We start from the raw sequence: 17,861 nt of genomic DNA on the forward strand, positions 1-17,861 counted from the left end.
AAACAGTTTTGTGTGTTGTATGTGTATTCTTTTTTTTTTTAAACAAAGAACTAGTTGTTCAAATGTCAAATAGAAGAATTAGTGTTCTTTAAAAAATAAAACTTTTTTTTTAACCCTCAATTTCCAAGTATGATCTTCATTTGAATAATACTTCAGTTACTGGGATAGTATTTCCCTGTTTATCCGGATGCATGATTGAGTGTGAGGGTAGATTTGTGATATTCTGCATTGCTGTGTCCCCCCTCAGAATCAAACCTTAGAACATTTAGGATGTGCTTGCATGAGGTGATCTTATTTGTAAAGGATATCTTTAGGAAGGTGCCCATCTGGGGCCAGATCCTCATAGCAACGGGTGACCTTTTGTTTTCTCTGTAAGATAGGACTTATTTAGCAAACAAATGCATGTGCATCTTTCTGACCCTAAACGTTTCTTTTTATTTTAGGGCACACTGGTCACTCGCATGTTCTTCTGGCTACATTTGAAAAGGTAAGTTTAAGGCCACTCTCTTTTTCCTCTACCATCAACTGTATTTTTTCTATTTGTGAGGAAAACAAAAGTGATGCTCAGATCAGATGTTATGTTGGTTGTTCAATGCAGCCATCAAAGCTGTGAGAGTAGGTGAAAAAAAAGATGGAGAACAAATGAGGAAAGATCCTTATCAATAGAAAGACCTTCTCCAAATTGCCTACACAGCAGACTGTTGTAATAGTTCATAATGGATAGCCAGCCTAAGGCATATAGCAGTGAGTACAGGAAACTGGCAGCAGAATAGGTGGCTGGTCAGCCATGAACAAGATAGTGGGAGAATGGTAAGAGATAGAAATGTTAAGTGCCCTGACTGTAAATGGAAATAAGGCTTGTCTGCGAGTAAGCCGTCAGGATAGCCTAGCTGGGAAGCAGAGAATTAAAGTTTCAGTGAGTGTGTCTGTCTGTCAGTTTGTCTATTTTTGTGTATGGTTGATAAATCTGGGCCTTTCAGGGGTGATTAACAATCAAAGTGTCCTGTTGGAGGGAAACAAAGTCCAGAGGAATCCTGTGATATCAGGATATTGGTATCCGACCATCAGACATAGCTTGTCTGCAGTCTGATCTCTACCATATCCGTCTCTATTAATTGATGAATGTGCGTGCTTGCAGGGTCCATCAACTAAAGAGAAACTTAACTGGATTTAAAGCTGTCACAAACAATGAGCAACAGCAGTGTAGGCCCTAATGTTGCACTACTGTGTCATACTAAATATCTTAAACTCATACACTCTACTTTTCGTGGCTCCACTGCATGGAAGCCACGACTATTAAACATCCACCAAAACAATTGAAAAAGAGTGTCTACTATGTTACGCTATCTCCAGCCAAGATTCAAGCAATAAAATGTCCAGAAACATCAAATATGAACATTTTAACCAGATTCAATTTTCAGGAGTCTTGCAAATGCTTTCAGAATGCAACTTTTATTCATTTTTCAAAACAAAACTTTTTTCAGTCAGCCCAGCCAACGAGTTTCAACCCTTAGGACTTCATCAGGGCTTTGTTTTCTTCGTACTTGTTTACTGTGTATATCCCTGGCTGGCTTCCAAATGCTCTCTTCCAAGGTTGTCCCTTTTTCCAAACTGCAGCTTGGTGTTGATGAACTACTTACTGGTTGTAAATATGTTGCGGAAGTCTACATATCTAACCTTCTCTTCCTGCCCAGAGCTCCACCTGTATCCCAAATGGGGAATACAAGTTGGATTCTGAATGCATTCGCAAGACCCCTGAAAATTGAATCTCGTTGAATTTTTTATTCTGGACATTTTAGTGCTTAAATTTTGGCTGGAAATAGAGTAACATAGTAGGCGCTCCTTTTCAAGTTTTTTGCTGGGAGTTGATGCTGTAGTTAATGATGCACTCCCCTTCATTTTCCTTTGTACTCTGTTCCTGGAAGAGCATGAGTATTGGGGGTTTGCAAGGAATGATTCCCTAGGTTGCTGAAAGCCATGTTCTAGCACTCAACTAGCATACTTTGGCCTGGACTCAGCTTCCAGAGTGTAGGGCCTATGCTAGATTACCTGCTATAGTGACTTTTTTATGCTTTTGTCCACCATGTTGTCTGATAGACTACGACTTGCGGTTAGACAAGCCAGAGACATGTGAAAGAATGCAGGGAAGTCCCCTTGTGTCACTCTGAAATTTCAGGAACATGGACGGCTACGGGGGAGTGAATGAGTGAACAAATTAATTTGATGTATTTGTCGAGGACCGCAGATAAAGGGACTGAATGGCAGGGCTTCATGTAAAAGGCAGTATTTCAATACAACATTAGTCACCCCAGCACTGTGCACGGTCCCCCAAATCAACATTTCTGAAATAGGTATGCTGTTGCTAAAGTTGCTCACAGGTGAGGCATAGTTCTGCAAAGTCTTCACTCCTACATAGGGTCTGGCAGGTTTTGAACTGTGGACTTTGGGTTTCAGCAAATAACAATGCCCTGGTTACTATCAGGTTATGCATAATGTAAAGGCAGATTCATGGATTTGCAAATATATACACCAAAGTAAGACTCACATGGGGCACGAGCTCTATGTGTAGGGGAAAATAGTCTTTACGCTTTTTGGCAATTGACCTCAGAGCCATCCCTCAGATTGCAAGTCTCTTACAGGCCCAGTCCTTCAAGATATGTGCTGGAAAATATCTTGGGGATCAAAGCTTTTACTGAGGGTACTTAAATCTTAAAGGTTTAGGCCAAAGATAGCTAATCTAGACCTCAAGTTGCACAGATTTCTCTGAGTCAGACTTAAGAAAGCAGAACCAACCAAGTACTGCACACACTTTACCTAAGGTGCAAAGTTGTCAGGTGTTTTCATTCTGTTCTCCTCTTTCCTAGGATTGCAGAGCTATCTTTTCAGCTGCAGCTGAGCTCTCTGCTGGGTTGTCTTTTGAAGTTGTCTCTTTACAGTCCACTGTAATCATTTTGTCATTGACGTGTGAAGTGGACCTAGGTTTGATGTAGAGTAGTGTCTGCCGTAGGAGGCTTGACTTTTAATCTGATGCTATCCTTAGACAAGCCAGTGTAGTCTAAAGGAGGGCACGACCTAGGCACCTCTTTTGTAATTCTATTGCTGACTGCCATGATATTGTAACTGACTAGTTACCTTGTAGCTACTCCTGTTTCATGCTAAGGGGCACACATTTCTCATTGAACTCTCTCTCTCGCCTTTGCAGCACATGGATGCGAGTATCTGCGTGAAGCCCCTAAAGCAGAAGCAAGTGGTGAGTATCTCTGGCACATAATTCACCTGTGGTTTTGTCAGAATCCAGGTGGGACATAAATGGAATGCTTCATCTGAAGTAGTGCTCTGGCGGTAGGGATAGCCATGTGAGGTATACCCAGAATTAGTGGAAGTATGGGGACCAGAGAAGAGGTTTGGCCCCTATTTATTGTCAGTACAGTTTCAGCACTTTTGTGGAAGATGGAGATCTTTAGTCCTCTTGAAGAAAGTACATAATTAGTACTCATGGTAAAGAAAAATATCACATTTAGCCCATTTTGAGACCGCTATAGGGTGAGACAGATACAGATATTCCTCTTAAGGGTTAAACAGAGGGAACTCTAACTATGACCGGCTCCCCTGCAGTATTGGATTAGTAAACTCCAATATGAGAAGGAAATAGCTCCCTCCATTTTATTATAAAGGGAGCTCTAGTTGCCAGGAAGATTGTTTTGGTCTCCTCTTTCAGTTAAATTTGAGGGGGTTTTGAGGCTAAGAGGCGTGAATACAGGCCATTGCAATGCGAGCTTTAGAGAGGAAGCTCTGAAATGCAGACAGATTCTTACTGTGTGGGACAGAACAGTTTGAAGATCACATGAGACATGTAGAGTTCTCTTCAGTTTTACTCGAGATTAGTTGTGAGAATTTGCCCAGCATTTCAGGAACACAGACTTTCTCTTGGTTACCTGATTCTCTATGTCCTTCAGGTGGATGGCGTGAGCTACCTCCTTCAAGAGATCTATGGAATAGAAAATAAGTACAATACACAGGATTCTAAGGTAAGCTCTAAACTTCAAACTCTGTGAATCCGTGTTAGCTCCATGTGGTTGGGATGAAATGTTGACCAGGAGGTTATAGCTTGGCATGCTGTCAATTGTGCTATAAGTCAGAGCAAGGGGTTGCTGGTTCCTGATTCAGCACAGCTATGAACCCAGAGTAGCAGATTTGTTTGACAAAGACAAGTATATTTGAGAAGATTAGATTCTTTTAAGACATTAGTTTTGTTTGAAAATGTCAAAAGAATGTAATTTAATCAATATCGCAGTAATTCAATCAATATCACAGCTGCTAGCACCCTATGAAGCTTATGATATAAATATCACTATAACCAACTATACTTCTATTACAAGGACCACTCATAACTGACATTCAGAATATATTTTTTTGGTTGGAGCGGAAGAATTGTGTGCCAGTAACCGGTATTTATGGATTTACAACCTCAATTTCCAGCTTCAGTGGGCAGCTGTACAACAAGAAAAATGTGGCCACAATTTCTACAGTAGTCATTCCAGTAAATGAGAGCCTGGTTTACTTCCGAAGGGTGGAGTACATGTGGAGCAATCAAAGGGGTACCCTCCCTTTTCAAACCAGGCAGAGACAAATGTATGCCTTGCTGAGGTTTGTCATATCCCAGACTTAGAGTAGGGAGTATTGCAGCGTTAATGATGCTGGTTGGGTTAAGAGGGAAGATATTAGCCAGAAGGAACCCTAGGAAGTGTGGGAAAGTGGGCAGACTATAGAAAATATTGAGTGGTTTTGAAAGTTTGCTGTATCATGTGGAAACAGAGCAATATGAAAAGTAAATAAAGGGGTTGTGTGCACTGTGGCTTCACTGAGGACTGAAAAGCTCAATAGGGAGGCAGAGAAGAGTAGTCAAAGGAATCTGACCCTGAGAAAGCTGATTTGAAAAGAAAATGATTCCTTTGTTTACCACCATGTTTATTGGATCAGGTGTGCTAGGTGGAAGCCACAGACGGGCCACAGCTTGGGATTCATGAAAGTTTTACACGTGTTCCGCTCTTTCCATCACCACTTTCTGAAGGATATTTCTAGCTGCAGCTTCCTGTAGTCTAGAATATCTCCAGGCATCAGACTATAAACAAACTTTTCAGCAATGCTTCTGCGTGCTGATAAGTGGCATAATGTGATTCCGGGATGACTCCTTTCCGATGGTGCAGAGTCACATTTACGCACCAGCACTGTATGCTGATGTCAGTTCCTTCCTTTTTTTCTTTGCACTTTGACATGAATCCGAAGCTTCCCTTCCAGTGTTGACAGTTCTCCAACACCAGAATTACCTTACAGTGTGCTATGTAAGATGTCTTCTCCAAAAATGACAGTATTTAAGCTGTGTATAATTGCAGGAAACAGGTGTCGGTCACAGGCTTGCACTAAATGTGTGTCTGTTACTTGGGCATTGGTCATGAATCCGTCATGCAGTAAATGTGCCCTCGTACACCCCAAGGTGATCTGGGCGTAAGAGGCGAAACCCTACGTCGCCTAACACATGAAAAGGTCATTGGTAAAACATAGGCCTAGCTCCTGCTCCACGTCATGCCGACACACAGGGTTTCGTTCAAGAAGCTGGTCCCGCACGAAACCTCTTCCTGCTCTAAATTTACCCATAAGTTAAAGTTGAAAATGCGCCATAAGTGCAAAAAAAAGCTAAGCAGGACTCAACCCCATCTTGCCACTCGAAGTCCTGCGAGATTTTGAAAGATTTACAACAAATGTTTCTTCCTTTTCTTTCTGTCAAGGCGCAGTGGGATCTTAACTTGGTCTTCACATATTTGATGTGCACAGAGTTTGAGCTGCTTCACAGCTGCCCTCTGTGGCTTCTTACTTTCAAGACTGTTTTCTTTGTTACCATAACATTGGCGATGCAAGTGACTGAGATGCAGTCTCTTTGTATCCATCCGCTGTACACTATGTTCCTCCCAGATAAACTGGTTCTGCGGGCACAAGCATCCTCTAGCAGAAAGTTGCAGCAACATTCCACATTGGTCAAAGCATTACCCTGCCAGCGTTCTATGCTCCGTCTCAACCCTCTAAGGAAGAGGAGAGACTCTATCACTTGGACCTCAAGAGAACGCTGAGCTTTTACTTTTATCTTGCCAAAGAACACTGGCTGGCTGATCAGCTTCTTGTAGGGTTCCCTGCGGCAAAACAAGGCATGGCAGTGCAAAAAAAACCCATCTCCCGCTAGATGGTACACTGTTTCAAAATCAGTTATGCACTGGTTGCTACCACTATATTGACGCGCTGAGTTCCTGTCCTGGACATATGCCAGGCTGCTACACGGGTGCCGCTCCAAACGTTCACAAAGCACTACTCTCTGGACAGCTTGATTATCCACAAATGGCTTTTTGCTTACTCGGTCCAACAGGACTTTTTAGTTTGAGCCAATCACAGACCCACCTCCTAACAGGTGCTGCTCTGGTATCTATTCAATTGGTGAGCAATATGTGATTAGAAGTCTCTATCACTAGAGCAAGTTTGGGTACCTTGAGGAATGACCATACCATCCGCCCCATTCTGAAAATTGGGCTTTATACATTAATAATTTTGGTGAGCCACTAACCCGGGGCCAACATGAGGTGTTTTTGCCAGAGAAGACAATTTCTGTGCTGTTGAGCTTCAGGCCGTTCCTTTTCATCCAGTATGCAACCGAGGGTACGCATCTGACATGGTTGGCCAGGGTGATGCAGGTATTGTCGGATAGGGAGAGGATGAGCTGATTGTCGTCAGCATAGGAGATGATGCTTAGTCCGTGGGAGCGAATAATGCTGGTGAAGTTGTTGAAGAGCATGGAGCGCAGGAGGAGCCTTGTGGGATTTCATAGATCAGGCTGGAGGTACTGGTTCAGTAGGTTTCCATGCTGAGCCCTTGGTTGCATCCTGAGAGGTAGGAGTTAATCCATAGTACTGCAGAGCCCAGAAATTCCAGCCTCGTGGAGGTGTTGGATGAAGATTGTGTGGAAGATGGTGTTGAATGCTACTGATAGGTCTAGTAGAATAAGCACTGCTGTGTTCCCTTTGTCAATGACTGGACAGATGTCATCAGTAGAAGCGATGAAGGCTGTGATTGGGCCTGAGCTGTGAGCTGAATCTGCACTGGGAATGGTCCAGGAGGTGGTTCGTGTTGAGGTTGTTAGTCAGCCGGGTGTTTCTTCAGGACTGTGGCTGGGTAGGGCAGAAGGGAGGTGGGCTTTTAAGGGGCCAAGTTCAATGGTCTGCTAAAGGTTTCTTGAGGAGCGATAGGATGGTTGTGCGTTTTCAAGAGTCAGGGAGAGTAGCAGTGGAGAGGGATGAGTTGAGAATGGGTGTTAAAGCTGCGCAGATGCGGTTGAGCCTTTGGCGAAGATATAGTGCTGACACAGATCTGATGAGGCTTCTGAGTGGATGGTGCACATGTTGTTGACGTTTTCCATTGTGGTGATGGTTGACCAGCAGGTAAAGCTGTTTCCATGGTCTTCGGGGTGGAGGGGTCCGGTTGGGAAGCAAATTTGTATTGGAGTTGTTTTTGTTTGTGGAGAAGTGGGAGAGTTGTGTTCAGTGTTCCTGGGATGGGGTGGATGGTTGTGGGACTGGCAGGTGGAGTTGTGAATTCCTTCACAATGGTGAAGATTTCTTTGGAGGTGTTTGAGCTGTTTTGATTCCTTTTGGTGAGGGCTAGGCACTTGGTGGTTTTGAGGCGCTGGTCTTCTATCCAGAGGGCTGATTGTAGGAGTTTCTGTCAGGGTTATTGTTTGACTGGCACCACTATCATTCTAGATGCTTGCAGGGACGCTTCATGAGTCGTAGGTCTGTGGTGTACCAGCTTACTTGCAGCTTGGATCAGGATATGGGGGTGGTACTTGGAGGAGTCACAAAGTCTGTGCAGGAGGTGATCTATGTGTTGAAGTTTGTGATGGGGAGCACAAGGTTGTGGTGGCGGTGAGATTGATGTCTGCACCAGAGCTCATAGATCCACATGTCCTCAGGGATTTCGTTTTCTTGGTGTCTGCTAGACTGGGAGTAGGTGGTTCTGGGGCTGGTTGAGCAGGTGCAGGCCGAAGTGAATGAGGAAGTGGTCCTTCCAGGCGAGCAGAGTGGGCTTGTGTCCCGTGATGTTGCGAAAATTCGTTAAGATGAGGTCAAGGAGGTATCAGGCCTTATGAGTGAGTCCTAAAATGCTGAGGTCTTCAAGAAACGTGGTGGAGTAAAGGTCGGTCTGGTTCTCTAGGTGGAAGTTGAGGTCACCCAGTAGAATGAAGGAGTTGAATGTTAGAGCCATAGGGACAATAAGGTCAGGGAGAATGTAGCTGAAATTGTCTTTGGGTCCGGGGGATGTGGGTGTCAGCAGAGTAGTGCTTCTCTCAGGGTTGTGGTGCTCAAGGTGCTGATATTGAAGGCCTTGTGTTCCAGCCAGTTGCTGGTGAGTTGAGGTGGTGGAGCAGTTTAGTTCCAATCGGTAGATGATGGATATTTCTCCTCTGGGTTTGTTGGATTGGTCTTGTCTCCAGGTTGGAGCAACTACAAAAGAGGCACACATAGCTGTGAGCATTATGCACTTGGCTATCAACAGCCACACATAATGGTAATCAGGATAGAAACAAAAGGCTGGCTTCACCTGAAGGACCCTACACACTCTAAATAACCAAGACTTCAGTCCCTTCCTTTACACCACCATCTACCAAAGGTCAGTGCTCAGGAAGACTCCTCTGTAGCTTCTGAAGCAAATGGAACTAATCGAATTTCTAATGGAAAGCCTGACTCCTCTTTTCTCCACTTCAGTGTCTAGGTGTCCTCCCCCTAGCCTCAAGAATGTCAGCAATAAACTTCCACTGTTTGGGGAAACAACCTCCCCTCCATCTAGAGCACAGAAAAAGGTCAGATGCTTCCAAAATGGAACCCACAGGCCTCTAGTACTCTGTGCATACATTATGCGTATGAGTGAATCAATCCGGTCATACACAGAAATAGATGGAAATTGGGTTAGCATGTAGTAGTGGAACTTTAAACAAGTGGGCTGGTAATGTTCCACTTCAGTGCCACAGATGGTGCGGTCTCTAGTGCAGATTCACAAAACACAATACTCTATCACCATGGTGATAAATATTAAACCCATGAAAGGGACAGTAGTCTACTGTCTGATCAGTAAGAGCATCCTTTATACGCCCCTCCAGGTCTAATACAGGTCCAGGACCTCACTTAAGTCACAGGACAGTGCTTGGCCTTTGTGAACACGCTAAATTAGTGAAAATCAGGATACCAGAAGGTTGCTCTTTAGAATTCAGGGCACGGAAAAAGGACTGTAGATCATGTAGGGGACAGTCTTGTCCCAACAGCTGTTTCTTTCCTAGTGACCTTCACCCCCCACATACCTGACATAATAAAATAAAAACTCCTCTGCTAGCACTGGGGGATGCACATGGTGGCCCACATGTGGTATGTTGGTCAAGCCTACTATAAAACGCTTGGTTTATTATTTTTCCTCTGGTTGATGGTTTCTTTTTTAGCTCAGCAGTTTTACATTTTACACACTATTTCACAGTTTATTCTTTCACGGATTTTTGGTAGTCACCATTGGAATATGGATTTAAATCCTGGGTTTACATATAGGCTCAGGATCTATTTGCCTGTATCAAAGAAACCAACAGCTCTTCCTTCTCCTGACAATCTGCCTTACCCACATTTGCTTTCTACCCTGTGTTTGTTTTGACTGGATCCCTTCATTACAAATATTTTCTTCCTCTTTTGTAATCCTTTTTATATTTATCTATTGTTCTACCACAGAGAATTGTAGCCTGTGCATATTTACACCAATTGATTACTGAGCAGAAATGTGGCTTTGTCTGCAGTCGCCCTACTCTGGCCTTTCCTCTATTAACCTTTCCTTGAATGCACAAGACCTCCTAATGTACACCTTGAAATAGGATGTTGAGCATAAGTGCAATATTGTCTGATCTCTTTTTTGTCTCATCCACATGCAGGTTGCGGAAGATGAAGTCAGTGATAACAGCGCTGAGTGTGTGGTTTGCCTCTCCGATGTCCGCGATACCTTAATCTTACCATGCCGCCACCTCTGCCTCTGCAACACCTGTGCGGACACACTGCGATATCAAGCCAACAACTGCCCCATATGCAGACTCCGTGAGTTCCTGTCACCGTTCCAGCCTGCATTACCCTCACACAGCTTGTTCCCTATCACTTCAGAGTCAGCACACACAGCGATAGCACTGGCTTCCAGTGGCCAATAAGCGTGCAGTTACTGATGGAGGCTTGTGGAGCCTTTTCAAAGCCTTCTCTCTGCAGAAGATGGAGTTGTACAGCTTTTTACATATGATAGTTGTCTGGCATGGATCTCTTCTTAATTTAAGACTTATGATATTACAGCAGTGTTTGAAAAGACTTATAAAACTACCCTATTAAATAAAACATATTGAAAGGCTTTCAAAATCTTTTAAAGTAAAACCTCCTATTTTGAGGAAAATCACAAATGTAGATGGAAACCACTCTTAATGGTGTGCAACCCTTCAAGTCCACCAGCCCTTCGGCAACCACAGTGCTCTTTAAAGTCTCATACATGGCAACTTCGATATTTCCATAATAGGGGAAGGTGACTGAGTTGGTCATGAACAATGAAGATGCATACGTGTGCTTTAGAACTACAGTCCCAAAAAACAATTACCTCTCCATCATAGGATGTTTGCCATTAACAAGACCACAGGGGTGTAGAATAACAAAGAAAAAATCTCTGACCTAACCAAGCAAATTCTCTTGTGTGAGCCTGCTTTCCATGACAATCTATACTGGCATGAGAATCTATTCTTTGGAGAGAGCATGGATTTATCTAGGTGTCGTGTCACATTATTCGAATGGTGGCTGATTCAGATACAGCTGTTTTTCGTTTAGTGGCATGAGCTCTGCTTCTTCCAGAAGTGGATAGTTAGCATTTAGACAACATATATGCCACTGTAGGAACAACTCACTTGATTCATATGCTTAAATAAATTACTTTTATATCTTCATGCCTTAATTTCTATTCCTCGACTTCAAAGATATGAACTTGATTTTAATCACAGTTAATTTTCCTTAAACTTGGACTGCCATTTTTCCCTGTTTTTCCATTTTTTTGCGAAAACACAGAGTGCACAAACATGTTTTGCAAAAGCATAGGCTCTAAAATATAGACTGCCTTTTCTTTGCACAAATCACATTCTGCAAAAATGTCGATCTTTTAATAATTTCTAAATTCAGCCAAACACTTATCCCCTATTTCAGGATCTGAATTAATTTAGTTTTATAATTCCAGTTCCAACACATTTTGGGGTAACTCCTTAATAGTGGAATTGGGTGAAGAGACCTTTTATCAGTCCTCTGACGACTTTTTCGAATCAAACAGAATGGAGCAGATAGGGGCATTTGCGGGGTGCCTGAAAAGAAGGAACAGTGTCAATATGGGCTTGCAAATGTCTGAGAGGATTACAGAATAGAATTTCCTCGCTCCTGGATGATCAATAAAACTAATTATTTGAATAGCACCTCGAATTCTGAATTGGAATGTCTGAGACAGATGTTTTGACAGAAACCCTAAAAGCCCCACTGTGGCTCAGTAATTATTTGGCAATACAGGTACACAATAAAGTCAACTATACTGATGTTTTTCAGAAACTTGCTACAATTTGGACAGACATTCAAACTGCTGGAAATAATATGAGCCTGCACCACAAAATCAAATTAATGAGCTAAGTTGCCCAAATGCCAACTCTGTATTTCTTACCATAGCAAGAAAGAGATGGGTAATTCTTGCCGCACAGGGGGAATGCTTTGAGACAAGGAAAGAAAGACTTTAGGACATTATCCGACTTTGCAGCACCATCTTTGCTTACAGTTTGATATTTACCAAGTTGCAACACATTTAGCTCAATATAATGTATGTTTGTGGGAAGAGTAGTCCACAATCGCCTCTGCTTCATGAATACTTGAAGAAGGCAGTGAGGATGGTCCAGGATGCCATAAATTTGCTAATACCACAATTGGGAAATTTGTTGAGGAGGCATAGACATCCACCAGACAAATTGGCTCTGGGTGAGTTTTTAAAAGGTATTGAAGCCCATGCATGTCTGGCTTTTGGGCATGAGGGTCAAAAGTATGTTTAACATTTGACTCTTATTGGCCCTCCCCAGTTTAGTAAACAAGTGGATGTTACCTTAGATCATATTAAAAAAATAACTGCTACAACCAAATCTTGTGTATTTTATCCTTGGAAATACAGGAAGGGTGGAGTTATACATTGACTTGGCATTCGCCCTGCAGGACAAAGGCAATTCTTTAAGGCCCTGGATTACCACTGTCAGTAAAGCCACGCCACACAATTGCAACGGGTGCTATCCTTACACTGAGGATGTTGAAGAAGTACATTCTCAAAAGGGAGCAGTAGCGGTAGTGCTGAAAAGGTACCACCCTAAACCAGAAGTGGTTCGCATTTGTGCCCCACCCTGATCCTGATCCTCATCCTCTGCCTCTCCTATTAAAGCAGTTCAAAGGAAGGATAAGGTACATCAACAAATAACGTCATACAAATGACTGGATACAGTGAATTTAGATTAATGCATCCAATCCCCCCCCCAATTTGTCATTCAGAAACCAAAACAGGAGCTCATGTGACTACTACTGAAGAGGTACAAGCAATCACACAAAAGAGTTATAGAAAAGGCGCACTAGACAGCAAGGCCAAGAACATATTCCTGAATCCCCAAGAAGGATTGAACATGATCTTTTCTCAACCCAAGGCCTTCCAGCTCAGGCAAAATTTACTGCTTCAGGATGACCATTCTGCTTGAGCAGGAATGTGTCTATGTGACCGAAATAGATTGGAAAGATTCACTCGTCCACATCCCAATACAGAAGTGAGTCCATATGTACTTCAGATTTGCAGTGGATTCAAAATTTAACTGTTTCAGTCTTTTGCTCTTATTTGTGGGTATTTGGTCAAATGCTTGACAATGGATACTGCTAGGCTCAGGAGGGAAGACATAAATGTTAATGCTACTCTAGGTAAATGACTGATGGAGGGAGATTCTTTGACTAAGTGGCACATAGAAATCACCAAGACAACAGAACAAAACAAATATTTATTTGCTGGTGTTTTATGGGGAATGGGAAGAAGTCCCATCTTACTCTTAAGTCTTCATTCTGGGCAACAATCAGCAATCATCAGGCAGTTGCCTGCCCCAGAAATACAGGATCGCGTCCTTCCAAATAAAATGTGTTCATTACCAGACCGTAGAAATTTGGGCAGTGAAGAAAATGATGGCATTTTGGGAATTATGGCTTGCTTTGTGACAAAACAGTGTTGGTGCTAAATGCAATGGTAACTGTCTTTGGGGGATTTGGATGACCTAATAGCAGTAACAACAACAGTAGTGAAGTCTGTTCTTTTCATGAAAATGAGAACTGTTTTACATTTCCAGATCAAGAGAACTAGGTGGTCATTACTAAGAATACAACAATGGCTGAATAATAAGCATCCAAGGATGGTCTGACTGCACAGGTCAGGTAGACAACTTAGAAGAAGCACATAAACAACAAAGTAGAAAGTATACAGACCCAATTGCATACTGAAATGGAGGAACAAAGTTTCCACAGCAATCCAAAAAAGCTCAAGGCTTTGGGTCATTGCAAATAGATCACACTGGCAATGTATCACGTACCAGAAGTAGAAATCAAGATGACAGACTGAGGCACCATGCAGAAGAATCGATTGAGTTGGCACAAGATCAGGACACAGCATAAGGGATATTTCAAGACCGGATAACTCCATGTATAGCTCTTGCCAGGCAAGTGAAATTGCAAACCCCTTGCATCCACAAAAGCGGCCCAGGACCTTCGCATATACTGGATAAGCTTTTTCTTGAATACTCCTAATACCGGAAATGACCATGAATTTTAATTGAGCCCACAAGGATCTGACAACCATCATGTTCTAAATTGGTAGAAATGTAAATTCCAGCAATCACGAACATGCTAATGCATCACAGTTACCTGACAAGACAGATGAGACTGAAATTTGAAACTGAAATTAATTAATTTAACAGCTTGACTCCTGTGGTATTTATTTTACGTACTCTGACATGCATTTGTTAATTGTCCCAAAACATCTAAAATTGGAATATTCCGGGAGTATTCATATAAGATTAGTTAAAATAGATAAGTCTGTGTACTCTTTGCGGTTATATTAATAGGTAGTTGGACGTTTATAGGCCGATCCACAAAGGCTTGTAAGAGTAAGTAAAAGATGACGACTCCTAGAACAACTTCCCTGCGTATGAATGCTTTTATTAATCACCCCACAGACTTTAGTATCTATCGTTCTCGGAATCAGAGGAATGATATATGGATGTACTAATGGAATCAAGGTGAAAAATTTGCAAGATGGAGCCAAGGAATTAGGAAAGACTAATCCGTTATTTTTTACCTTTTTTAATGCTGGCACAAAGCCATGACCGTAACCCAAACATGGCTGCTAAGGTGGATATTGCAATTTATGAAACTCTATTATGAGCTAGTTGGAAACCAGGTACTAGAAAGACTAAGCTACAATCTAATCAATCAATGGTGCAAATTTTGCATTTTGAGAAATTTACTGAAGCTGCATGTGCAAAGCGGCAATCTGGGATATAATCCAGACATTTACAAGATTGCTTTATGAATATTAGTACGCGAAGGGATGAGGTGATGGTAAGCTGCACATAAAATGTATATGATGTGTCCAACCACTCTGATGACAAATGATAGTACCAGTTAATCTGTACCCAGTAAGTGAATCAATAACCAATATTTGCTTTAGAAGAAGCCAATTACACACCTGTAGCAATAGTTCAAGGGGTTGGAAAGCTGCAGATTCATATAACCCACCCATGCTTTCTGACCGGTTGTAGAAGTCCTAAGGTACTTGCCTCCGCACACAGAAGTAGATGGGTACAAAAATACAATCATATTCTCAAGCTAATGTGTGATGCATTATGGAGTATCAATCAGCATCACAAGGGCCTCTCATTAGGAACACATGCAATGTAGCATGCAGGATTTTTGAACTTTGAAAAAAGCTGCTTAACTTTTCCAAACAACCTATTGGCTTTGCCCAGACAGAATTAATTGTTCTTTAAATGACAAAATAATACTGTTACAAATTGTTTCATTATGTTACTTAATTTGCTTTTTATTGCTGTTTAATTTTGTCAGCCTGTAGCAACATTTGGTCCTCCACTGACTCGTAATTCAAGTGACCCTAAAATAATAAATTTAAAAAACTAATACATCTTGCAATAGTGATGGGCCCTTGCATATCCACTCTAAACGGTCTCCATTACTAACCACTGTTATTGCAGAGCTGAAGAATTGAAATTTATGAATAATTGTTTTTTCAAAGCAACTGCAGTTCTGTTTGAAAGTCCTTAAAGGGTAAAAAGAATTGCCAATTCAACCATACAAATAGAGTATGCGTTGAACATATGCTTCAAAAATCTTTTCCCCATAGAGAGAAGACATTGATGTAAGCATAAAGAGTGCTTTAAAGATCCATCACCCTTTACAAATATGTGACAAATTGACTTTGGTGCAACCAAACTCCAGACCACCATAATTTTGGCTTAAATAATGATACTGTGCTTTATGTGACATATCTTTTGAGGGATAGGATAAACTAGAATATGTGGTAGCGAGAAAGTCATATGTTGGTCCTAAGGGAGGAGATTTAATTTGAATTAAAACGGTTTATAAAATCTATTGGCAAAGCCATCAGATCCTGGTGATTTGTTGGGACGGAGTTCATGTTTAGCCCTGGTAACCTCTTCTGATGATTTGCAAAAGCTATAACAACCCCGACCTTGTTCAAGTCAAGCCAACTGGTTCTCCCATGTAAAGATTTATATAGAGTGCATGAAATGATTTAAGTTTTCCTCATTTTTATTGAGAATAACAACATTTGCGCCTAGAAGCGAGGGGATATGTATCAAAGCTGTCTGTAGACGTTTGACCAGAAGTGACCTAGTTTTATTTGCATGCTCATATAATCGCTCTTTAAGGCAAAGAAATACTTCTTTTGGTTTCTCTGTTGTCAATAGTCCAATTTGTCCTCTGAGGGCTATAACCTTTCATAGGACCTTTAAGGATTCTAAGACTCTAAGGGGCACATGAATCTAGCATTTTTGCCTTCGTAAATGGGCCGATTTGTAGAATCGTCCTGTTTGCGCATTTAAAAAATGCTTCTCAGCTGCAGCAAACCCTATTTTGCTATTTGCTGTTAGGAAGGGGCGTGTTTAGGGCGTCCCTTCCTAATACCGAATCGCATCGGTATGTTGGAATGTTTTGTGACCGAAATGTGGCCGCAAAACATTTGCATTTTACCACCTACTTTAAGTAGGTGGCAACCCATTCGCATATGGGAATGGGTCCCCAAGGGACCCCTTCCCCTTTGTGAATTTTTGTAAAAGCATTTTTTTAAGACCGGCAGTGGTCCAAGGGACCACTGCCTGCTCTTAAACAAGCATTTGCAATGCAATAGGACTCGCATTTACACGAGTTTAAGCGATTTGCGTTGGAAATGACAATGCGTTTTATTTATGTTTCAAAAACCAAAACATAAATAAAAGACATGGTCATTTACAATGCCAATAGCTGAAACTCACGTAAATGCGATACTTGTTGCATTGCAAATGTTTAAATAGTTTGTGTGATATGTATGTATATAAAACTGCCCCCCAGTAACTCCAGGGTTGTGTGCCTCGTGTGGATCCCAGAATGTTGTCTTACTCTCGGGCCCCTGAAACCTAAAACTTTGGTAAAAAACATGCATTTTTAAGCACATTTATTTGGGTAAAAGATCCAGAGTCCGTGGGGATCCACACATTGTTTTACCACCCATCACTCCCACACTTCTGATAAAAACGCTATCGCACTTTCGTGTGCGTATTCCTAGTATATGACGCTTTGGTAGCAGAATGGTTTTTTTCTAATTTTTTTTCTCTGCTATGCTTGTAAAAAATAATTTAAAAAATCTGTTGCACCAGCTTGCCAAGGACAGTCCTATTGGCTATGCCAACTCCTGTTCTCGTTTCGGAGCTTCCATGTGACAGCCTAATTTGTGCAAGACGCGAGGTTCATTGGATACTTCCATTTGATTTCAGAGGACTATCCTCTAAATTCAAAAGTCTTCTTATTGCAACATTGAACACATGAAGACGTCGTTGTCGTTCCATGGGCAGTAGTTTGTTTGATGATATATTTCAGCGGGAGTTGGGCTTATTTTTCACGCAGCCGCTATCTAGCCGACAGTCTTCCGACCTCTCCGAGATAGCGAAACCTATGGTTTGTGACGTCAGAGCGATGCGATAATGCCCCCTGGAGAGGAGTTACTAGAGCGCGGTTGCTAGAGCGGTTTTAAACTGTAGTGAGAGGCCGGGAGGGGACAGAGTGCCTCTCGGGGTGGGCGGCACTGAAGAAGGGAGCAGGTAGGAAGGGACAACACTGAACAACAGGACCAAGAAACAAGCTGTGGCAAAGCAAGGTTGATTGGTTTTGTAAATGCTTGTTTACTGATTGGCATACAAATATGAACTATATTTTTCGTATAAAAATGGGCACACGATTGAATGTTAGGGACGGCGTTGGCTTTAATTCGGCAAACCATCGAACAGTTAGTGCCGCAGAAGCAGCACCAGAGCACCTCTAGCTTTGTTCGCATGCACAAGATATACAACTACCATCTTTCTACCTGGTGGGGGTTAGTTTTAAAAGTAAAACTCCCTGCCAAGTCCAATATCTCCGTTCATGTCAGTTCTGACAGAA

General features: G+C 42.0%; 1 protein-coding gene across 4 annotated transcripts in view; it reads left to right on the plus strand.

Annotated features, from left to right (window-relative positions):
- RNF157 (ring finger protein 157) overlaps positions 1-17,861 on the plus strand; it is a 534,437-nt gene that overhangs the window by 235,544 nt on the left and 281,032 nt on the right. For all 4 annotated transcript variants that reach the window (XM_085616934.1, XM_085616937.1, XM_085616935.1 and 1 more), the window contains exons 7-10: positions 444-487; positions 3,203-3,250; positions 3,957-4,028; positions 10,004-10,163. In XM_085616934.1, coding sequence (XP_085473060.1) covers positions 444-487; positions 3,203-3,250; positions 3,957-4,028; positions 10,004-10,163 — 324 coding nt within the window. The remainder of the gene's footprint in view (positions 1-443; positions 488-3,202; positions 3,251-3,956; positions 4,029-10,003; positions 10,164-17,861) is intronic.

The sequence above is a fragment of the Triturus cristatus genome, chromosome 7 (assembly GCF_964204655.1).
Source record: "Triturus cristatus chromosome 7, aTriCri1.1, whole genome shotgun sequence".
Classification (NCBI taxonomy): Eukaryota; Metazoa; Chordata; class Amphibia; order Caudata; family Salamandridae; genus Triturus; species Triturus cristatus.